At 42.6% G+C, this 23005-nt stretch overlaps 2 protein-coding genes and 1 long non-coding RNA gene across 6 annotated transcripts in view; 1 reads left to right on the top strand and 2 right to left on the bottom strand.

Annotated features, from left to right (window-relative positions):
• Nucleotides 1-12370, bottom strand: part of NUP98 (nucleoporin 98 and 96 precursor) — a 104072-nt gene extending 91702 nt beyond the window's left edge. Inside the window, 1 exon segment of the mRNA XM_020967666.2 lies at nt 12055-12370. The gene's annotated coding sequence lies outside the window, so the exon portion shown is untranslated.
• A 4526-nt stretch (nt 12371-16896) lies between these two features.
• Nucleotides 16897-18213, bottom strand: LOC144458233 (uncharacterized). Its single transcript, XR_013487826.1, has 2 exons — nt 17977-18213; nt 16897-17134 (listed from the first exon to the last, which is right to left on the bottom strand). It is a non-coding gene; the product is annotated as an uncharacterized LOC144458233 (long non-coding RNA).
• PGAP2 (post-GPI attachment to proteins 2) overlaps nt 17299-23005 on the top strand; it is a 37566-nt gene continuing 31859 nt past the window's right edge. The window contains exons 1-3 of one of the 4 annotated variants that reach the window (XM_020967677.1): nt 17499-17579; nt 20634-20767; nt 22553-22727. In XM_020967677.1, coding sequence (XP_020823336.1) covers nt 22563-22727 — 165 coding nt within the window. In that variant the 5' untranslated portion in view covers nt 17499-17579; nt 20634-20767; nt 22553-22562. Of the gene's footprint in view, nt 17580-17724; nt 17981-20633; nt 20768-22552; nt 22728-23005 lie in introns of those variants that run through there. The other 3 variants (XM_020967676.1, XM_020967675.2, XM_020967674.2) reach the window with 3 other exon arrangements.

Below are 23005 nucleotides of genomic sequence, written 5' to 3' on the forward strand. Positions count from 1 at the left end.
ATCTACTACACTGGCCAGGCACAGTAATGGGGCTTATAACAGACAATAAGGATATGACACAAAAACGAAACAATTCCCGTCCTTGAGGAGCTTTTCTTGCAGGGGAATGCAACATGTTCACCAATAAGCAAATATAAAGATTTTATATATACATACATATATATGTATATAAAAGAAAAAAAGACAGTGATTAGGAAAACACCAACAACTTGGGGAAAGCCTTTTGAAGGAGATGATACTTAAGGAGGTAGGCCTTGATGGGAACTATAGGATTCTAAGAGGTAGAAGTGAAGAGAAAGGGCAATGCAGACATCGGGGGCAGCCTGTGCAAAGGCAGCTTGGAAGAACCGGAATGTCCCCCACAGAGAATAGCAGCCCAGTTTGACAGGAGCATGGACTGCAAGGAGGGCCATTTAAAAATGGCCATAAAGAATAATAGAAGGGGCACCAGTTATGGAACCAGGAGACTTAAGTTCAAGTTCTTACTTGCCTTTGCTAAATGTTTAATCACAGATGAGTCCTGTACCTATTTCCTCATAAGTTAAATGGTAAATTCTATTTGCACTATCAACTTCACAGGATCATTGTAAGGAGGGCCTTGTAAATCTTAAAGTACTATACAATTGTGTTATCTAGGATGATTACTTTTAACCCACCTAATCCTCAGCCTCGCACCCCCTTCTTAGCTGACTGTAACTGGACCCCAAGGTTCTCTATACCAATTTAAATCTACATGCATCCAAGGAAAGGAAGCCTAGCATCTACTTTCAATTTCAGAATTTTCTGTGGGATGTGGAAAGTTGCTATCCAAATTCTTGCTGACCTACACACCAAGAATCTATTAAAAAATTCTTAGGATAGAGAACTAAGACAAATTTATAAGAACACAAGCCATTCCCCAATTGATAAATGGTCAAAAAGGATATAAACAGACAGTTCTCAGATGAAGAAATTAAAGCCATCTATTGTCATATGAAAAAATGCTCTAAATCGTTATTGATTAGAGAAATGCAAATCAAAACAACTCTGAGGTACCACATCACACCTATCAGATTGGCCAACATGACAAAACAAGAAAATGATAAATGGTGGAGAAGATGTGGGAAAATTGGAACACTAATACATTGTTGGTGGAGTTGTGAAATGATCCAACCATTTTGGAGAACAATTTGGAACTATGCCCAAAGGGCCACAAAAATGTGCATACCCTTTGATCCAGCAATAGCACTTCTAGGGCTATATCCTAAAGAGATCAAACAAATGGGAAAAGGACCCACATGTACAAAAATATTCATAGCAGCTCTTTTTGTGGTGGCAAAGAATTGGAAATTGAGAGGATGCCCATCAATTGGGGAATGGCTGAGCAAGTTGTGGTATATGAATGTAATGGAATACTACTGTGCTATAAGACATGATGAACAGGCTGACTTCAGAAAAACCTGGAAAGATTTACATGGTCTGATGCTGAGTGAAGTGAGCAGAACCAAGAGGACTTTGTACACAATAACAGCCACGTTATACAATGACTAAGACTGTTAAACTGAACCCTTCTCAGCATTATGAGGATCTAAGACATCTCCAGAGGCCTCAGGATAGAAAATGCTGTCCACATCCAAAGAAAGAACTATGGAAGTCGAATCGCTCTCACTTATTTTTACCTTCTGTTGAGTTTTGTTTCATCTTTCTGATGGTTCCTCCTATTGGTTTTAATTTTTACTTACAACTTCACTAATGTGAAAATATGTTTAATGGGTATCTAAATGTAAAGCTTATATCAGATTGTGTGCCGTCTAGGGGAGGGACAACTTCACTAATGTGAAAATGTTTAATGGGTATCTAAATGTAAAGCTTATATCAGATTGTGCGCTGTCTTGGGGAGGGTGGGGGGAGGAAGGGGGAGAAAAATTTTCAACTCAAAAGCATATGGAAGTGATTGTTGATAAATCAAAGTATATTAACAAAATTTTTTAAAAAATTCTTAGGGATGGCTCTCTAGGAGGAGGAAGAAGAAATACAGGGTGAAATTAGAGTAATTTTAAAAAAATGTGTGTTTGTATGTATATATATGTTTACTTCTCACATGATTTATCCTTTCCTGCCTGATTCCCTTTCATTTAATATGCCTATTCTTCTGTCATATAGCTTAAGTCTATCCATTTCTGCCCTCAGTCACATATAGCCCTAGTAGACCTAATAAGGAAATCACCTATACAAAGTACACAATTGTGCATTTACACACACACACACACACACACACACTCTTTCTTAAAGGACTATCACAGAAAAGAGACTCCATTGCTTAGTTGACAGGCAGGTGAATAGAAGGAATCTGATTTCCAATTCTTTGAGTCTATGACTGTAAAGGAAGACATGGTTTGAGTTGGACAGCAGTAAAGTTTCTTCAAGTTTGAAATCCCAGGATCCATACTCCTATAGTCCAGGAATTTGCAACTTAAAGAATAAGACACATATGAAAAATCAAAAATTAAGGAAAGACTATCAAAACGTGCAACCACGTAGGTCAACATGGGGAGAGATCAAGACAAATAAGGAAATCTGAGAGGCACTTAATGGAAGACTTAGAACCTAAGCTAGATCTGGATGAATGCATGCTATTTGGATCTACAGAGAGGGGAGGGAAGGAAACTTGAAAAAGCACAGAAATAGGAGGGAATGAGTAAGACACTGAACTCCAAACACTGAACAAAGCACCCAGAACATATTAGACACCAAATAAATATCGATTCATTGACAGAATGCCATTAACACATAGGGGTTTTTTTTTATTGAAGGGAAAGGGTAAACAAGCAAACATGGATTTGTCTAAATCTCAATAACCTAACACTAAGCATACTGTTTATACATTTTTTCCCTGCCATTAAGCCACTATATATGTCATTCCTTCTGCTTGGAACACCTACTCCTTTCCCTCTTCTGTGGGACCATGTTAGTTGCTCATTTTAAACCCTGCTCAGGGTTTCCTTCCCTCATTCTGTCTTATACTGGTTGCCAAGGTAACTCTTTCCACAGCCCCATTATTAGGGCTACTTAAATCCCTATTACTGTATTTGGTTATGTAATCATCAAATCTATCACGTGTGTAATGGAGGTGCTGTGTGAGTTCTTCCTTCACGAGCATTTTGCATTTACCAGATTTTTAAAAACACTTATATTGTACTCAAGGGCAATTTTCCCTTTTCAATTCCATGTTATCTACTGTGTGCTCTCTCCAAGTGAATGAAATGGTAACCACTGAAGTGACTGCTAAATCTGGCCCCACTATTTGGAATTATATACTCTAGATTATTTGCAAATATACATTCCAAAATGGAAAACAAAAAACTACAAGGAACATTAAAAATCTATACCACCAAAGATTTTTTAAAAAATAGTTCATCAGATTACAATTACGTATATATATGAACGCATCCAGTGAAGAGAATTATAGAGATCAGGGAAATTTCTGGTTACTATAATACACCACAAAAATTATTTAACCCATATTTAAGTCATAAAAGAATTTTCCTCCATAGGCATCAAGTTTCAATAGCTAATGGAAGCTTTAAGCAAGTTTTCAAAATACTTTTAAAAATTTTAATTTCTTCTCAGTCTTCAAGATGTACACTGAAAGGTTTTTACACTATATCCTCCTTTTATTATTACCATTATTATATCTTCCCTTTCCTAATAGAGGTACTGCTTATTTACTCATACTTCCCACAACGACATCAAGCTGCCCTGCCAAACAAGGGCCTACATCCTTTGGCCGCTTTGCTGCCTGCTCACCTCTTCCCTTACCAATACCTCTCTTTACCTACCAACCATACAATGGAACTTCTCTCTTATGTTGTATTTGTGAGGAGGATCTTGTGTGTACATAACAGGCATATTTTACCAAAGAGGTGGTTCATTATTGGAACATATAAAATAGGCAAAGCTGAGACCAGAGTATATGTGTACCTGTCAATGGCTATATGTACATGAAGTACTTCCAACTCTTAGGCCATTATCCTGGTTAATTGTTCTCTTTAATTAACTGGTCTTATTAGACTGTTCTTCATGTATAAAAATCTGTCCCCCCCACCATATCTCCAGTGCCAAAGCTGAGGAAGGCTACTGGTCCCAATTTGTTGGGCAATTTAGCAATTTGTTAGGCAACAGGCATTAATATTGCTTAATAAATCAAAATGCTCAGAAGCTCGAATTTTTGTTTCATCAGTCATTTCATTTTCCATCCACCCTAGTTGCCAGGAAGTGTGTAAAGCACTGAGTATAGAAAGAAAAAAATGAATAGTCCCTGCCCTCAAGAACCTTACATTCAAATGGGGGATAAAACACGTACATAAATAGGTACTAAAGATTAGAAAAAGCAGCCTTAAAAAGACAGGAGCAGCTAAGGGAAACTGGGAAAGCTCTCCTGCAGAAGGTGGCATCTGACTCGAGTCTGGAAGGAAGCCAGTACTCTAAGAGTTGAAGGGGAGAAAGGAGAACTCTTTTCCAAGGTTAGGGGCATTGAAAATGATTGGATTGGGGAGATGAGAGTATGAGGAACAGAAAGTAAGCCAGTATGGTTGGACCACAGAGTGAGTGAGGGTGGAAAAGTTTAAGAAGGCAAGAAAGATAGGAAGGGATCCAGCTGTGAAGAACTTGAAACACCAAAATTTACATTTGATCTCAAGGAGCCAAGTGAGGTTTATTGAGTAAGGAGATATGATCAACCTATGCTTTAGGAAAGGCATTTTGACAAATGTGTAGAGCACAGATTGAAGGGGCAAGCATTAGTCCTGGAAGGAGGTAATGATGAGCCTGAACTAAGATAAAGGCTATGCAAGTGGAGACAACGATACATAGAGGAGGGTTATTGTGGAAATAAAAATGACAAGCTGTCTGGCAGCTGTCTGGGACATTTGGGATAAGTGATAGAACAATAAGAAGAGTCTAGGATCACAGTGAGGTTACAAACCTGGATTACTGAATGATAGGGGTACCCTCAGTACTAACAAAGAAATGCAGAAGAAGGCTAAGTATGGCTAGAAGCAAAGTGAATTGTGTCTGAGCCATCCAATTAAAAATATCCAATAGGTGGTTTATGATGTGAGACAGGTGCTTGAGATGGATATACATATCTAACATATGTAAAGTGCTTTGCAAACCTTTAAGCACTATTTAATATTTTACATAATTGCACATGTATAACCTATATCTGACTGCTTACTGCCTCAGGGAGAGGGGAGGGGAGGGATAGAATTTGGAACTCAAAACTTTTAAATAAAAATGTTAAAAAAAAAAAGAAGAAGAAAAGGGACTACTTAAATGCTTGCTATCATCATCATCATATTATAAGTCTGGAGCTAGGCATCATCTGTTTAGAGATGATAACTGAACCAATGGGAACTGATGAAATCACCAAGTAAGAATATACAGAAATAAGAGGGCCCATGACAGAACCTAAGAGAATATCTGTAATATAGGGGGAGGAGTGATTATGGGCAAAAATGCAGCAGTGGGGACTGAGGAGGATCAGACAGACAACTAGAGGAGAACCAATAGAGCAGTGTTACAAAAACCCAGAGAAGAAAGAATATCTAGGAAGATAAATTAATCAAAAGAGTTGAATGCAGTAAAGTGGTCAAGAAGGATGAGGACAGAAGAAAGGTCATTAGATCTGTCAATTAGGAGATCTCTGGTAACTCTGAAGAGAGTAGGTTCAGTTGTCATGAGACTGGAGCCAGAGAAGAAAGGAAGCAGAGGTATTGAGTGCAGACAGTTTTCTCAAGAACTTTATCAGACACTCAGCAAAGTGAGCAGAACCAGGAGAATGTTGTACACAGTTAACAGCCATAATGTGCAATGACTAACATTAATAGACTTAGACCTTCTCAACAATGCAAGGATCTAAGACATCTCCAAACGTCTCATGATGGAAAATGCTATCCACATCCAAAGAAAGAACTATGGAGTTTGAATACAGATCGAAGCATACTATTTGCTCTTTTTTTTCTTTCTGTTTTGATTTGTTTCCTCTTTCTTGTGGTATCTTCTATTGGTTCTAATTCTTCCTTACAACATGACTAATGTGGAAATATGTATAGGAATGTATATATATATATAGCCTATATCAGATTTCGAGCCATCTTGGGGAAGGAGGTGGAGAAAAATTTAAAACTCAAAAGCTTATGGAAATGACTGTTGACAAATCAAAATAAATTAATAAAAAAAAAGTCAAGACTAAAAATATAGAAGAAAATGTAAGGTATTTCACAGCAAGAATAACTGACCTGGGAAATGGATGGAAGAGAAAAAATTTAAGAATCAATGGACCACCTTAAAGCCATGGGGTGGGGATAAGGGAAAGAGCCTAGATGTCATCGGATTTCAAAAAATCTTAAAATAAAAACAAAACTGCCCCGATCTCTTAGAACCAAAGGGCAAAAGAGAAATAGAAAATACCTGCTAGCCACCTCCAAAAGAAACTCCTAAATGAAAACTCCTAGGAATATCATAGCCAAAATCCAAAGATTTCAGATTAAAGAAAGAATTCAAGTACTGAGTAGATACAATCAGGTTCACACATTTTTTAGAATCCACATGTAAAGGAGCAGAGACCTCTGATATGATACTACAGATGGCAAAGAATATTTGAAAACAACTTACCCGAAAAACTGAGCTTAACCCTTTTTTTTGTGAGGTGGGGGGTAGGGGTGGGGTGGGGGCAGGAATGAACCTTCAATGAAAACAGAGAACTTCGAAGCATTCTTGATGAAAAGAATAGTTTCACAAAAACCAGAAAGTTCCAATGCAGGAGTTAAGAGAAATATAAAAAGGTAAACACAAATAAATGATCATAAGGGACTAAACAAAGATAAAACTGCTTACATTCAAATATGGAGAGATGTCCCCTCTATCCTTACCATCATCTGGGATCACAGACGGAGTCCAATTAGACAAGGCCTGGGAGTGGTTTTTGTTATGTCTTGATGATCTCAAAAACGGGAAAAAAAAGAGAAGAATACATGGGGGGGGGAAGTGTTTAAGAAAAATTATCCCACATAATTAGGTGTGGAGGGGAGGGAGAAGAGAGTGGCTGACCCTGGAACTTCACTCTTTTCTGGTCAAAGGAAGGAGGAAGGAAAGAAGGATTGATTAAGTGACTGCTATCTGCCAGACAAATATTGTATTTTATCTTCAAAACAACCCTGAGAGGTAGGTGCTATTATTGTCCCCATTTTACAGTTACAGAAACTGAGGCAGACAGATGTGACCAAGGCCACAATTTGAACTTAAATCTTCCTGACTTCATCCCTAGTGCTCAATGCCCTGCACCACCTAGCTGCCTTAGGAAGGAAGAATATCCACACACTTGAGGTCAGAACTACATTTGGTACCTAAGTAGGAAAGAAAGAGATGGAAGATCAGTAAATTAAAAGGGCATGTAGATTAAGGGAGGGATTGTTTCTAAGCAAAATAAATTCAACTAGAGATGTACAAAAATATTTATACCTTTTTGAGGTAAGACAAAATGGGAATCTAAGAGGGTGCTCATAAATTGGTGAATGGCTGAATAAGTTATGTGATGGAATAAATATAACTGTGCTGAATTATGAAAAGGATGGTTTCAGAGAAATCCGGGAAGATTTATATGAACTGATGCAGAGTGAAGTGAAGAGAACCAAAAGATCAATTACTACAGTGACAACAATATGGTAAAAATGATCAATTTTGGAAGAATTAGGGCACAGGATCCATATAATGACCATCCATACTTCTCAAGACTAATGATGAAAATGCTGTCATATCTCCTGTGAGGTACAGGACGCAGAATGAAACAAATTTTTTGGACATGGTCAATGCAAAAATTTTTTTGCATGCTTGTAACAGCAGTTTTTGTTTTCTTTTGTTCTCAATTGAGAGGAAGGGAATTGAGGTAATTTTTGCAAAAAAAAAAAAATATATATATATATATATACACACACGTATGTATAATTTTCAAATTATCAATGTTCAGTGGAATAGAGGATCAATTAGGAAGGAGTAGAGGGTGGCCTTGCTACAGTGAAGGCCCAGTTGAGATTGGATAACAGATATACAGTAGACCCAGTTGAGCAGTTTTGTGACTTTCTCCAGTTCCCTTCAGCAGCACATGGTTAGAAGTGAAGGAGGCAGGGGGTCAGCTAGGTGGCACAGTGGACAGAGCACAGGCCCCGGAGTCAGGAGGACCTGGGTTCAAATTCAGCCTCAAGAGGCAGGTGATCCCAGTAATCTAGTGTGGTTTGGTAAGGCATGACTGGTGATAATCAACAAACATTAAGCAATTACTATGTGCCAGGCACTGAGCTAAGCTCCAGAGAAGCAAAGAGACAAAAACACAGGCTCTGACCTCAGGGAAATCACAATCTAAAGGGGGAGACAACATGCAAACAACTGTGTCCATACAACTCTATACTAGAGTGAGCTGGCAGTATAACAGATAGACTGCTGGACATGGAAACAAGACCAGAGTTCAAATTCAGCCTCCAAGGGCAGCTACCGGCCCTGGAGTCAGGAGGACCTGAGTGCAAATCCGGTCTCAGACCAGACACTTGATATTTACTAGTTGTGTGACCTGGGCAAGTCACTTAACCCCAGTTGCAAAAACAAAACAAAACAAACTCAGCCTCAGATCCTTATTAGCTATATGACCCTGGGTAACTCACAACCTCTGTTTGTCCATTTCCTCAACTGTAAAATGGGGATAATGATGGTACCTACTTCCCAGAATTGTTGTGAATGAAAATCAAATCAACATCCAGCACAGTGCCTGGCACACAGTTGGTGCTGTAGAAATGCTAATTCCCCTTCCTAGAAGAGTAGATGGAAGGCAATCTCAGAAGGATGGCATTAGCAGAGAGAGAGATCAGAAAAGGCATTCTGGGGAAATGGAATGTCACGGGCAAGCAGCAGCAAAAAGGCCAATGTGGACAGATCATAGAGTACATGGAGCAACTGCTAGCACGTATATTCTTTTATTTATTATAGAAAATATTATTTATCTTCTTGTCCCTTTAGATTTAAACTTTAAATTTTAAAGAAAATAAAATGGATCCCCTTTGCATTCTTATACTAATCCTTCAAGATATCCACAGAGGTGGGTCTTCACAAAACCCTCCCTAACCACCCTAGGAGTTGGGTGTTCTAATGATGTGCCAGGTTCTCTCTAAGACATCACTTGGTACAATGTCATCCCATGAGAAGTTGACAGTCACAAGTAAGAACTATTTTACAGTGTGTGTGTGTGTGTGTGTGTTCCACAATCATTTTGGCAGTCAGTAGTGTTAGCATTAACTCTGCCATATACAAAAGTAGTTTATTTACATTCCACAGCACAGATAGAATGTCCACTTTTTAACTGACATTTAGCCTTTACCAGTTCTCTTCTACTTCCCAAATACAGTTTCCACTTCTGCTTTGTCATCTAAACATAAGCAAAATGACAATGCCAGAATGAACTTTAATTCAACTTTATACAATCTCAAATGAAAAGCCCAAAGGAATAATTATCCAACTGCTTAGGTTCTATTAAAATTTAAAAAATTAAATTAAGAGAAGCAACATATTGTCCTCTTTTCAGGGTTTTTTGGCTTTGAAAAGCCTAGTATCTTAATTCAATAAATAATCCCTTACATACCCACAAAGACACACCAATAAATACGTAAATAAATGTAAACAATCAGACTAAACAACCAACATGAGCAAAGTTATTCAGTAGTCCCATGAAAGTTCCCTTGAGATTCAATGAAAGACTGTCCACACTGCAAGTCTACTGCTCCTTCTTTCTCTCCTAAAGTTAGCTTCTTCCTACAAAGAAAACTCAAACTCTCACAGGTAGTCAGGAAACTACCATATTATAGTACTATGCATTGGTTTTGTTTGTGTAAAAACTTTTTAATTTAATATAATCAAAATTATTCATTGTACATCTCAATGTTCTCTTATTGGTCATAAATTCTTCCCTTCTCCATACATCTGATGGTGAATTATTCCTTGCTCTCCTAATCTGCTTATGGTATCACCCTTCATGTCTAAATCATGTACAGTGTAGTACTATGAATCCTGTAGCAAAGAAGAGCCAATATTCCTCAGTCTGTCTCCCAGAGTGGACTAAATACAAAATTATAATATCTGTTTTCTAAATTTCACATTTATTTCCTGTTTTCTATTCCCAGTTGGCATTTAATCACTTAGTTGTCTCTAAAAAAAACTATGCTTCTATTTTGCCCAATTAGCCATAGTGGTTTTACATATCAAACCTCGAATAATAGTGTGTCAAAATGGGAAAAGGAGCTTAAAGATAATATAATACAATTTCCCTGTTTTACTGAGATGGAAAAGGAGACCTGAAGAGGGGAAGTAAATTATCCAAAAATTACACAGAAGATAAGCCAGCTTCCCAGAATACCAAACTAGAACTTTTCCCACTTCATCAAGCAAATTCTTAAAGGTGATTATTTACAGTTTTATTGACCCTTCCCCCCATCCCCATGCATCTCATTGTTCTTCATTAAATGGTCATCTATCTGAAATGCAGTTCTAGGACCTGGTTTTAAAACTAAATGTGGATTACAACTAGACCTAGGGAAAACACTTACTGACATACTAGACATATACTACAAGGTTTGGCACATAATAAGCTCTTAACAGACACATTCATTCATTCATGCTAAATTGAAATGTCTCCCTGGGATCTTCAACACCTGAAGAATGCTTATTTCTGTCTACTAAAAGTGGCCACATACTGCTGTAACAACAGAAGCAAAACCTCAATAAGGGCAGATTGGGAAGTCCCATCAGGATAAACGCAGCATAGCAGTAAAGTATTCCGGACTGGGAAGCATATCATCTCAGTTCTAGACTTGGCTCTGACACTGCCACTAATCTGGGCCCTCATCTCCCCAAGTGGCAAAATGAAGAGTTTGGACTTGATAATTTCCCCTTCACCTTTAACAATCTAAGGTTCCTCCCCTAGCTTTTAATTGTGTTTGTAGTGACAGGCCATCTCGCCTTTAAATCAAAGGCAGAAAACAGGAAATCAGGATAACGGAAAGGTACTTAATAAGTACTCCAAAGCCATGAACACCAGAAGGACCAACTCAGTCAACTGATTTCGCCCCAACCACATTATAATTTTACTTTGGAATTAACATTTTCATCCTACCATCTCAATTATGTTTGCTTCCTAGTTAGAAAAAAAGATGTACTGAGTTAACTGACACAGCTTGGTACTTCTAAGTACTCTTAAATTCTGGTCCCTCTAATGTTAAAAAAATAAAAATCAAGTATCTCCGAGAAAAGAGAGAACCTCTTATAAATTTCGGATGTTAACTTCCCACGTGAGGCAGCATCGCAACCTCGTTTTTCCTCAAAAAGAAATTAAGAAGCACCTCAGACTGTCCACTACAGGATTTAGGGTCCTAGTTCTTCAACTCTTTAAATCCCCTTTCAGGACTGGGCATGAAACCAGACATGGCAGGTACCAAGGCAATATTTGTAAAATAAAAGGAGGAAAACCCAGAAGAAGCCTTACTCCAGCCTACTTTCCCCTCACTGCCCTCTATTCCCCTGAGGTCCCTAATCCCCAATCCCACCCTAAAATCTTTACCCAGAAAACCCCTGGTACCGAAGATTATTCCCCCAACCCAAGAGATCCGTGGCATAAAAGATGCCCAATCTCACCCCCAACAAACCCAGTAAGAGCTCTTTCTCTCTTTCTGGCCTTTAGATTCCACACCTTAAACCTTGGACTCCTGAACCCTACGTCCAGGTCCTGAAACCAGGATACTCCTGGGCGCCGGGCCATCCACCCAAACCTCTACCGCGAAGCTGCCACAGCTCCTCCCCCATGCCGAGAAGCTGGGTCGCGAGGACAGAGGGTCGTGGGCCCCGCCCCCGTAGTTCGGACCGAGGAGAGCGCGCGGCCTCGTCTCTCAAGGAAGGGGCGGCCCTGAGCTCAGCTCGGCCCCAGTCCCATTCTCGTCTCGGAGCCACGCACCTGGCGGGCCACCGTCGCCGCTCCCTTACCGAAGGACTGAGTCCCCCGTACGAAGGGACTAAAAATCGTCCTCCTCCCGCCGCCGCTCGGAACGCGCGCGGCCGCCACGAAACCGCCGCCGCCGCCCCCGCCGCCGCCCGGGCCGCTCTGCGCGCGGGGTCCGACTGCGTCACACGCCGGTTGTCGTCATAAGCGCGCCGCGAACGCTTCTTTCTCGCTGCGTTTGCATTGGCCGTTATGGCCGCCACTCGACGGTGGCCCCGATGCTCATTGGCCAAGGTGTCGTTTGAAACCTATCATGGATAGAACTTTGAGGGTGGGGGCGGGATAAGGGCGAGAGAAATGAGGACTAAGGGAGAAGGGGAAGAGATGGGGAAGATATGGGGGTGGGGGGGAAGGAACGGGCTGGGGAGGGGGAAAGAAGAGGGTAGAATAGCTAGTGAAGGAGCAAGAAAGGGAGGGAGTAGTCCCGCCCTCCTTAGTCACCACATTACGATTGGTTGGGAATGCACCATTGCGTCACAGAAGGGAACCTAGAACCGGAGGTGGGAGGGAGCAGGAAAAATATGTCGCTTTCAGGCCCCGCCTTGTTGCATTCTTAGATTGGGTTGGCGGAGGGAGCCAGCGCCGTCGTTCCTTCGGCCAATCAGAAGGAAGAACACATCGGATGGCATGGCAACTCAGCCTTTGCTGCGGGGGTTTCTGGGAAAGTTCTTCCTACCTGCTAAATCCTGCACGTTTCAATTACCCACGACTTCCTAGGCTGTTACCATGTGCGTTGCCTAGGACAATCTACTAGCCCCGCCTCACTGAGGCGTGGGGATGGGAAGATCCCAGGATGCGGTGTTGGGGGCCAGTTCCCTGATCTTTTCATCTCTGTTTCCCCAGTCTCCTCTGCCCCTACCGCCATAGATCCTTCCAAACAGTGTCTAGAATTAGCAGCCTCTTTTCCTGCCATAAACCCATGGGCTCTCCCGGGAATACTCACCGCCACCCCGCCTAGGGTCACGAAGGAATCGAGAAAGGGAACAGGAAGAAGCCTCTCACCCCAAGAAGCCCCACTGCCTTTCAGTACATACCGCCCCACGACACACTCAAGTGCTGCTTCTAACTGAAAAAAAAAGTCCCCCTGAATCCTCCTCCACCCCAGTCACTCAAACACTTCAATCAGACTCAGGGGACAGATGTGAAGCACAAACCATGTCCACAAACAAGGGTTTGCAGGGTGCCAAGCACATATGTTCTTGAATATATGACCAAGCAGCAGAAATGTATGAGGGCATCCACGAGGTCTTGGAAGTGAGAAGATTTTGGAGGACCAAGCCTATCCTCCCCAAGACAACCCTAAGCTAGCGTGTGCATTTCCCAACCCACCGCCTTTACACGCAGTGTAATTTGTTCACTCAGTAGTAATAGCACACATGTACCTAATGCTTTAAAGTTTGCAAAGTCCTTTTGCAAAATATACATTATCTCATTTTGGCCTCACAAGAATCTTGTGAGGTAAGTACTGTTATTCCCACTATACAGTAGATAGGGAAACTAAGGCTCACAAAGTTGTGACTTGCCCAGCTAGTAATTATTTGAAGTGAAAGTAGGACTTAGTTCTTCCTGAATCCAAGTCTAGCACTGTATCTGTCTTATTCAAGAAATATTTATTAGGCACAGGGGAAGACAAAATTAGGTCTACTAGGGGAGTTAAGACTCCAAACAGATAACTGTAATGTTAATTACACGATAAGTAAATTAGAGAACTACAAAATGTCATGTAAAGTCTTCTGGGGAATCAGAGAGGTTGATCAAGGAAGGTCTTGGAAGAGGTGACATTAGAATCAGATTTTGGGGGATAGGTAAGAATTAAATGAAGAGAAGGCAGGGCATGCCAGGCATAAAGAACAAGGAGAGAGCATAATGTGTGTTTACAAAACAAAGTCATCCGAGATGGCGGGAACATAGAGTACATGGATGAAATTAATATGAGATAAGGCTAGAAAGGCATGGTGACACCAAGTTGTGGAGTAGTTTGAACTTGGGAGGCAATATGTAGCCACTGAACATATTTGGGTAGAAAGGTGACAACCAGATTTCTGTATAAACTTTGCTATTCTGGAAATGGTATGGAAGGAGGAAAGTGTAGAAGCTACTTCAGTAAATAGTCCTGGAGGGTGGCAATGAGGGCCAGTACTAGAACAATGGTAAAAGAAATAAAGAAAAGAGAATAAGTCTAAGAAATGTGCAGATGGAATCAACAAGAATGGATAATAATTAGATTTGGAGGGAATGAGGCAGTCAAGACTTGGGATTTCATTGGGATAGGGAATTTAGCCAGTTAGGAATCTGCCTTTACCAGTGCAGATCTGGGAATTGTTCTGCAACTAATATGTAGTCTCAGACAGCTGCCTGGGGAACTGATAGGTTAAATAACTGCAGGACCACACAGCCACTTTGTGTCAGAGGCTAGGCTTGAATTTAAGTTTTCCTGGATGGGCTCTTTATTGACTCTACCATGCTGCCTATCTAACTAATTGGATTTGAGAATTAAAAGGAGAAAAGAGTCCTCTCTTGTTTTGAGAGATTTTGAAAATGGGAAACTAAAGGGGCAGCCAGGTGGCGCAGTGGATAGAGCTCCCGCCTTGGAGTCAGGGGGACCTGAGTTCAAATGTGACCTCAGACACTTGACACTTACTAGCTGTGTGACTTAACCCCATTGCCTCACCCCCCCCAAAAAATGGGAAACTGAATGAATGGTGGTACCACGGAGAAATCAAAAGAATGAATGAATTGAATGAAAGAAAAATTTGTTAAGGCTTTTGTTAAAGTGCCAAGCATTTTGGTAAGCCCTAAGGGTACAAATACAAAAGCAATAACAGTCCTCAAGGAGTTTACATTCCAACAGAAGTAACTACATACATAAGAGGGTGGTAGCCAGGCTTGGACACTTTGGTCCAGAAAGTTAAGAGGATGGGTGAGTGAGGACTCTGGAGAATAGATTGACATGCACCAAACAGAACAACGGCAGAGCAGATTTAATCATGGTTCTTCCTTACAGAACTGGAAGTGAATCACTGGGGCTTTCCTGGAATCTTGTAGTCCAGGAGATACAGTCACCAATTAAGAAAGCAGATTTCAGAGCAGAAGTTCCACCAGACATGATCTAATGTATTGGGCCTCCAAGTGATCTGAGAGGCAGGAGGAAAGAGTTTTCCTATAATAGGGGGGGTTTAGAAAAGAATGAGCTCAATTTGTGGCAGGCTGAATTTGAAGTGTAGATGAGACATTTAGGTAGAATAGTCCAGGAGGCAGCTGGAGATACTATTCTGGAGTTCAGAAGAAAACCTAAAACCTGAGTTCTGTAGACTTGAGAGTTATCTACATAGAGGTAGAAGTGAAAGGTATGATAGTGAATGAGATTGCTAAGGCAGATACTGGTAATAACTATCATTTACATAAGGGTTTCAGGTATGTTTGCAAAGTGCCTTACAAATATTTCATCTTCATAACAATCATGGGGATTAGGTATTGTTAAAATCCCTGTTTTACAAGTGAGAAAAGTGAGGCAGACAGAAGTTAAAGGACTTTCCCAGGGTCACATAGCTAGAAAATGTCCAAGGCCAGATATGAGTCTTCCTGACTTCAGGTCCACTCTAATTATTCTTAGCTTAAAGAGTGTAGAGAAGGTGGTCAAGGACAGAATCATAGGGAACACCTACATTGAAGGCTCAGGAAAAGGATGAAGAACCAACAAAAAATTGTTAAAAAAAAAAAAAGAAAAGAAATGGGAGAACCAGGAGAGTATGAAGTCAATGAAGCCAAGAAAGTATTCAGTAGGAGGATGTAGTTAGTGATGTCAGAAGCAACAATCAAAGAGAATAAAATCTGAAAATAAAATCACTGGATTTGGCATTTAGAAGGCAAATCATAGGATTTTAGAATTGGCTTTCCTGACTTCCTTCAAGACTCAGTTCAATTCGCAGTTTTCATTCTGAGATTACCTTCCATTTATACTGTATTTATCATATATGTATATTTACACACATACCATATATATACATTTACATATATACATCCATACATTTACACGTTGTTTTTCCCATTACAGTATGAGTTCCTTGAAGGCACGAACTACATTTTCTCCTTTTTCTTTGCGTCTTCAGGGTTTTTAAATGCTTTACTTAACATGGCAGACTGACTGAAGGGAGACGTGTGATAGGATAGATTAAATGCCAGAGAGAAAAGGGATGCTTGCTTCTTTCCCCTTATAAGTTCTGGAAGAAGACAAAAGGGGTGGAATTACAGTAGATGGGTTAGACTTGAAGTATTTTTGTTGTTATTATTATGGAACCATTAAGAGGTTTACTTAGATCTAGTTCTTTTCTGGCATCCTGAATGGCCCCCTGACCTACATTAAGACAAAGCTGGGGCACCTGGAACCTGCTGAAGGAAAAGGAAATGTTTCCTAGTTAGGGAGACTGAATATAGGGAATAAATATTTGTTGATTAGGGAAGGAAGTTTCCTGGAGGGAATATTCCACAGATAGCTGAGTCCCAGACTACTGTATGTAGTCGATCCTATCTCTCCCTTTTTGGGAGCTGGCTCCTGCATTCCCAGGGCTAAGTTAAGGTGTAAGGCGCCCTCTCCCGGACTACACTGAACTCTTTGGCACCAGAAACGGCTAGAAGGGACTTGTAGCTCAAAGCCCTCCCTATGCCTGGGCAAACAGAAATTAGTTCGCATTTATTTTGTCTGTATCTAGTATATACTTAGATATATCCATACTGTCTCCCCCAAGAGAAGGCACGATCCTAGAAGTCAGTGACTTTGATTTTGGTCTTTGTATTCCCAGCATTTAACACGGGGCTTTGCACATAGCGGCTGCTTAACAAATATTTATTGATGGATTGGTAGATTTCTTATTCCTCTACTACCAATGGTGTTCCCAGACCCCTTTCCCGAAGTATCAAGATGTCCGATCTCTGCTGGGGGATAAGGAGCCAGGCGTCCTGATTTGTGCTCTGAGAAAAGGACTGGATTCCTGATCTCTGCAGTAGGGAACACGGACTGAGGTTCACAATCATCTTCAGAGGAAACAGGGGCGCTCTCGGGTTTTCCTGCAAGGACAAGGACCAGATTGCTTTCTGCCCTGCGGGGCTCGGGGTCTGCTCGGGGTCTGCCCAGGGCTTGCTCTGGCGCGGGAGACAGAGCTATTGTGGCAGACCTGAGGGGGACGTTTGGGCTGCAGAGTGGGTTTAGAGTCACAGAGAGGTGGGTAGGAGAGGAATAAGAGGACATGGGGGTTTTGAAGAAGTGGGAAGGGAGAGACGGGGCGCACAGCCAGGTCTTGCCCCCCCTTCGTCCCCAGGAGCTACAGGGTGAGTGGAGAGGGATTTGGGGCAGGGAGCAGAGGGAAGGGGCCCCCAAAGGCAGGGGTTCCAGTCGCCAATCCCTTCCCCAGCTCTGGCTCCGCCTCCCGACCCCGCCTCTCCGGCCCGGCTCTCGGGCCTGCGCGGGCGCGGCCTTGTCGCTTGCGGACCCCGGCCGTCCGGCCGCCCCGGGGTAAGTGGCCGCGACCTGGGGGGAATGAAGCAAGGTGGGCCTCCAGCTGCCTGGACTAGGAAGGAGAGGGTACGCGGGCTCACTCCGGGCCCGTGGAGGGCGCGACCACGCGTGGTCCGGCTTCCGTGCCCCCACCCGACTTTGCCCGTGGGCGTCCCCACCTTCGCCTTCCCCTTCCCCTCCCCTGTCCTCCCGGCACCTCGGTCCCTCCCCCGGGATCCGCATGGCCCTAAGACCCTAAGCGGCCGGACTCTATTTCACATCCCAGCCTACCCTTCGAGGGAGCCGGGAGTGGGGGTAGGCAGCCCTTCTGCGCCACACTTGTGGTGCCCACCTATCCCTGGAACCACGCGTGTCCCAAGCCCGAGAGCACCTCTTACTTCCTCCCGCCTCCTACCGAGGTTTGTGGCTTTCTCACCGGCGGACCCCCGTCTGTCCCCCACACCTTTTCATTTTCATGTTCCACTGCTTCGGAATCTAGGTGACCTGGCGGAAGGATGATGAATCTTTAACCACCTCAGGCAGGGAAAGCCCTGAGGTGTATAATCGAAGAGGACACAGTTTACAGCCCTTTCGTACCACACAGCCAGAGTAGCTATGTAACCTTGGGCAAGTCTCTTACACTTTATGGGCCTCAGCTTCCTCATTTAGAAGAACCCAGTCTGGGCCTCCCATAATGACCTGTTCGGAGGAGCAGAGGAAATAAGGGATGGGTAATGACTGGTATCTCCTAGCCTCTATGTATGAAGACATATCATTATTATTATGAAGATTTCTTCGTGGTGTAGGGGAAAGAGACCTGATCTGAGGGTCATGAGATTTGGGTTCTAGTCTGGGATCGGTGATTTACTAGCCATATGACCCTGGGCAAGTCACTTCTCTTTGAGTCTTAGTTAACATCTGTAAAATGGGAACAATAATCCTTCTCTCACCAACCTTACAAGATTATTAAGGGGAAAGTATTATAATTGGTAAATAGTAATAGTATTGCAAAGAGTCCACTTTCTAAGGGGAAATTTCATAGAATTCTCTAAAAGTCAAATGGTCTCTTTTGATAGTAATGTTTCCTGTCAGTTGAAGATTTCAAATGGAGTTGGTGGGAGGAGGATGTTTAATGATCATTTGTCCAGCCTCTTGTAGGGATTTTCTGTTATGGTATGGGTTGGAGGACTAGATGGCCTTTATGGTCCCCACCAAAACTGGTATTCTGTGATTCTGTAATTTTTTTTAAAGCTTCCCCAAATCTTTGATGAAGATCAGTAATAGGCTCATTGGGCTTATCCTGCTTTTCCACTGGCCAGTGGGGAGATTCATTATGTGGCCACACCTGGCACAACTAAGACCAATGAGGAAATGTTATAGGACAATAGATTTCAGTTTGAGGTAGGAGAAAACTTTCTGACAATCAAAATTGTCCCACTAAGGAACAGGCTGCCTTAAGAAGAAATGAACTTTCCCTCAACTAGAGCTTTTAAGCAGATGAATAAAGGGGTTCTTTGATAGGGAGGGACTTTGGAATAGATGTCTTATGAGGTCCTTTTCAGTTCTGAGAATTCAGTTCAAGGAACATTTGGGTGACTACTTTGTACAAGACGCTGTGCTGAGGATAGGAAGACCAAAAAAAAAAAAGCCAATAGGCTGTGGCCTTTAAGGAGCTTACATTCTACTGGGAAGAAGCAACAGATACAGATAACTACATACAAAGTAATTAGTCCCTCAAGGTCTAACAACTGGGGAATCAAGAAAGGACACTCGTGGGATGATTTTTGAGACTTCTAAGTCTTTTCACAGTCTTCAGGAGCAGCATGGACTCTGAGGGTCATTTTGCCAACCTCCCTTTTCCAATGAGGAGCTGGTGGAGTAAAAATAGTCCTGGATATAGGAATGAGAAGACCAGAGTTCTAGTCTTGGCTCTGCCATCAATTGATTCCCTGTGTGATGTGGGTGGGGTCATGGTATGGAGTATGTGGGGGTGGGGCAGGTTTGGAGACAGACCTCAGAGTCTCTAAGGAAAAGCTTAGGAGTCTTGACTTTCTGTGGCCCATGGGAAGTCGATGGGTGCTACCTGAGCAAGGCTCAAAGTTATCCTGTGGGAAAATGACTCTGGCCCCTTGGGTGGTAAGGATGGAGGGGGAGTTACTGGAAATGAGGAGGCCAATTAGGAGTCTATGGCAGAAAGCTAGCCAGAAGACACTGACTGAGACCTGGTCTCAGGTGGGAGCCATGGGGATGCAGGGAAACAAATATACAAGGCAGCATGTTTCAAAGGAAAAGGCATGGAATTTAGAGATAGAAGACATAGAGTCTAACCCTTGAATTTTACCAGTGAGGAAATGGAGGCTGAAAGGGCTAAATGACCTGCCCCCTGGGTCACATAAATGTAGTAAGTTTTTGAGGCAGGATTTGAATTCACATCTTCTTGAATCCAAGTCTAGTGCTGAGTCTTTGGTGTCATCTTGCTATATGTGTCTCTTTTCCTCTGTCTTCGATTCTCTATGTGCGTGTTTTTCTGTGCCTCCACTCTTCTGTTTCCGTTCATCTCTCCACCTACAAGTCTCTTTCCCTATCCATTTCTTTCTCCCCTTTCACTTTCTCTTTGTGTCTCTGACTTTTTCTGTTTAGAGAAGAGAGACTAGACACAGGATTATTCATGTGGCCTGCAGGAGAAGGGGTTCCTTGAGCCATTTACTACCCCCTTTCTTAGTGGCTGGCTGGCTGGCTGGCTGGCTGGCCTCAAAATTGCATTCACTTCATCTACCCAACCCTGTTCAGATCAACCCAGGTCAATCCTGATCCCTCTTGTGTGCCTAACACTATTGCTGATGAGATTGTGGGGGAAATAGGAGGAGGAATCGTCCACTTTTCTGCTCCAGAAGCCTCCAGTCATTAGAAGGGAAACACAGCCCCTGCTGGAGAGTTCGAGTTTGAAAGGGAGATGAGCCAACTTCCCCCCACCCTGAAGCCCCACCCTCCATGGGCTCTGGAACATGACAGATCGGGGAAACAATTCTATGAATGCCTCTCATCAGTTTGGGAGTAAACCTGATTTTGCAGAGTCTTTCAAATGGGTGCCATGTGAACCAGGAGTTGCTGCCTCTGCCCTGATGCTGAAAGTGCTCTGCTGCCTGTCTGCTGGAGCCCCAGAATCCTGACCTCCCTGGGGAGTGGTTCTCTCAGCTCGCATGTAGGTAAAGCAGGTCTGGTGAGAGACCAAGCCAACTAAAATGGGCGGGCCTAATTTCCCTCTTTGCCCCACCCGAAAGCAGCCCAGGAACAAGATAGAAGGTCCATGCCTAGGCTTAGAGTCAGTACTGAAGTCTGTGGTCTCTGTCAAGGGAGGAAGGTCTTCTGGCTCCTAAAAGAGCCTGGTGGCCTGGCATTAGAGTCATATGAGGTAGTTCCAGGGGAATTCAGCTCTGACCAGCTGAAATCAGCAGACTAACCCCTCTGGTTGGTTCTATGGGCAGATTGGGCTGAACTGGGTCGAGTTAGGGGAGAGCAGGCTTAGGGGTAGTAGATTCTAGGATTGCATTAAGAATTGTCTCATGGAATCCAATTAAAGCCTGGCTTCCTGTTCTTTCATCCTGGGGGAGAGAGAAAGGAAGCTGACAAGTCCTGCCCTGGTCAAGGCTAACCCTCACCAAGAGGTCTGGGGAAGGCCCAGGGTCCCAAGATGTAGAAGCAAGCCTATTATTCCCTCTCTAACTCTCCCCTTCCCACTGTCTAGACGTTATCTAGCCTATTCTCAGACCCCTATATGACCAATCCCGCCTTTCATTTTAGCTTTTTCCTGGAGTCCCCAAATTCCCCTTTCTTGAGATCACAGCCTAGATTGCCCAGCTTTGGACCTATATCTATATCTATCTCTATCTCTATATCTCTATCTCTATCTATGTCTATATCTATATCTCCTTCCCCACTGGACTTACCTTTGACTCCAGGCCTGCACTTTGCAACTCTCATGTCTTTCTGTCCAGATCTTCCCCTCATACTTTAAGGTCCTACTCAAGGCCCACTTCTTCCAGGAAACTCTCTCCTTTCTCTGAACATCTAATACAACTTTCTGTCTACCTTTCATTTAGTAATTAGCACATACTGTCTCATGGGGTTTAGCTGCTCACATATAAATCTGGTCTCACCAAGAAGCCCAGGGTGGGGTACACCTGATTACAGACCCCTATGTAAGCAGCCCAAAAGAAGTGTCCAGTACAGCAAAACCTGTTTCTGCCTTTGACCTTAAACCTCTGGATGAGATTCTATGAGAAAATTCTTAGCGATGCAAAACAAGAGACCAGAAAGTCAGATTGGGGCCTGGTCTGAGCTGGAGTTCTGAGTTTCTCCACCACTAATCTCTGATGAGACTGGCAAGGAACAGACTTGCTTATGTCTTAATACCAGGGACTTTACAGATAGTAAGATTTATAGCTAGAAATGACTTTATAAATCATTTAGTCCAGGGGTCCATGAACTTATTAAAGTTGGTTTCCTTTATTATCCTTCATATTTTATTTTGTGCATTTAAAAACATGATTCTCGGGAGTCCTTAGGTTTTACCAGACTTTGAAGGGATCTATGACACAAAAAAATGATTAAAAACCTCGGAGATTTAGTCTAACACACTCATTTTCTGGATAGGAAAACTGAGGCTTAAAGAGAAGACCTGATTGATCACGTTACAAGTTAGGGTCATAGCTAGGACTTAAACCCCAGTTTTTTGACTTCTAGTCTAAAACATTTTCCACTGTTTTGTCCAGAACTAACCTGTTCTTGGGCCTCTTCTAATTCTTGTATCTTAGCCGTTGCCTAGTTGTCTGACTCTGGACAAACCTTTCAACCTTTCAGTCCTCAGTTTTCTGAAGTATAGTTCATTGACCTGTAAGGGCCTTTACAGCTCTGAGATTCTGTGATATTCACTAATGGAGAAAAGCCCCAGCCTGGGCCTCTAATGCCTCTGCTCATTTCCCTCCCTGCAGGTCCAACAGAATGTACCAAGTCCCACTGCCTCTGGAGCGGGATGGAACCCTGTTCCGGCTGCGATTCACTGTTGTGGCTGTGGCTACTGTCTCCTGCCCCCTCTTGGCCTTTCTCTTCTGTGTCGTCTGGTCCCTGTTCTTCCACTTCACGGAGACCACATCCACCCACTGTGGGGTAGGCTGGTGATGGTGAGGTGGGACTGGGGCTTGTGCTGGGGCCTGGGAAAGGCAAGTAGCAGATGTGAGGCAGAGGGTGGGTCCTTTGGCCTCTGAGAAGGAAGGTCTAGAAATTCAGATCTCAGAGAAGACCACTAGCTTTCCTGGGAAATGTGGAAAAAAACTGAAAAAAAGATTGTTGTTTTTTAAGTCTTATTGATAATTTTTTTTAGCATCACCATCACTTCACATTGTTCCTTAATAGAGCCCTCCCTTGTAACAGATAGCTTAACTATA

Source organism: Phascolarctos cinereus, unplaced genomic scaffold (genome assembly GCF_003287225.1).
Source record: "Phascolarctos cinereus isolate Bilbo 61053 unplaced genomic scaffold, phaCin_HiC Scaffold_726;HRSCAF=1367, whole genome shotgun sequence".
NCBI classification, from domain to species: Eukaryota; Metazoa; Chordata; class Mammalia; order Diprotodontia; family Phascolarctidae; genus Phascolarctos; species Phascolarctos cinereus.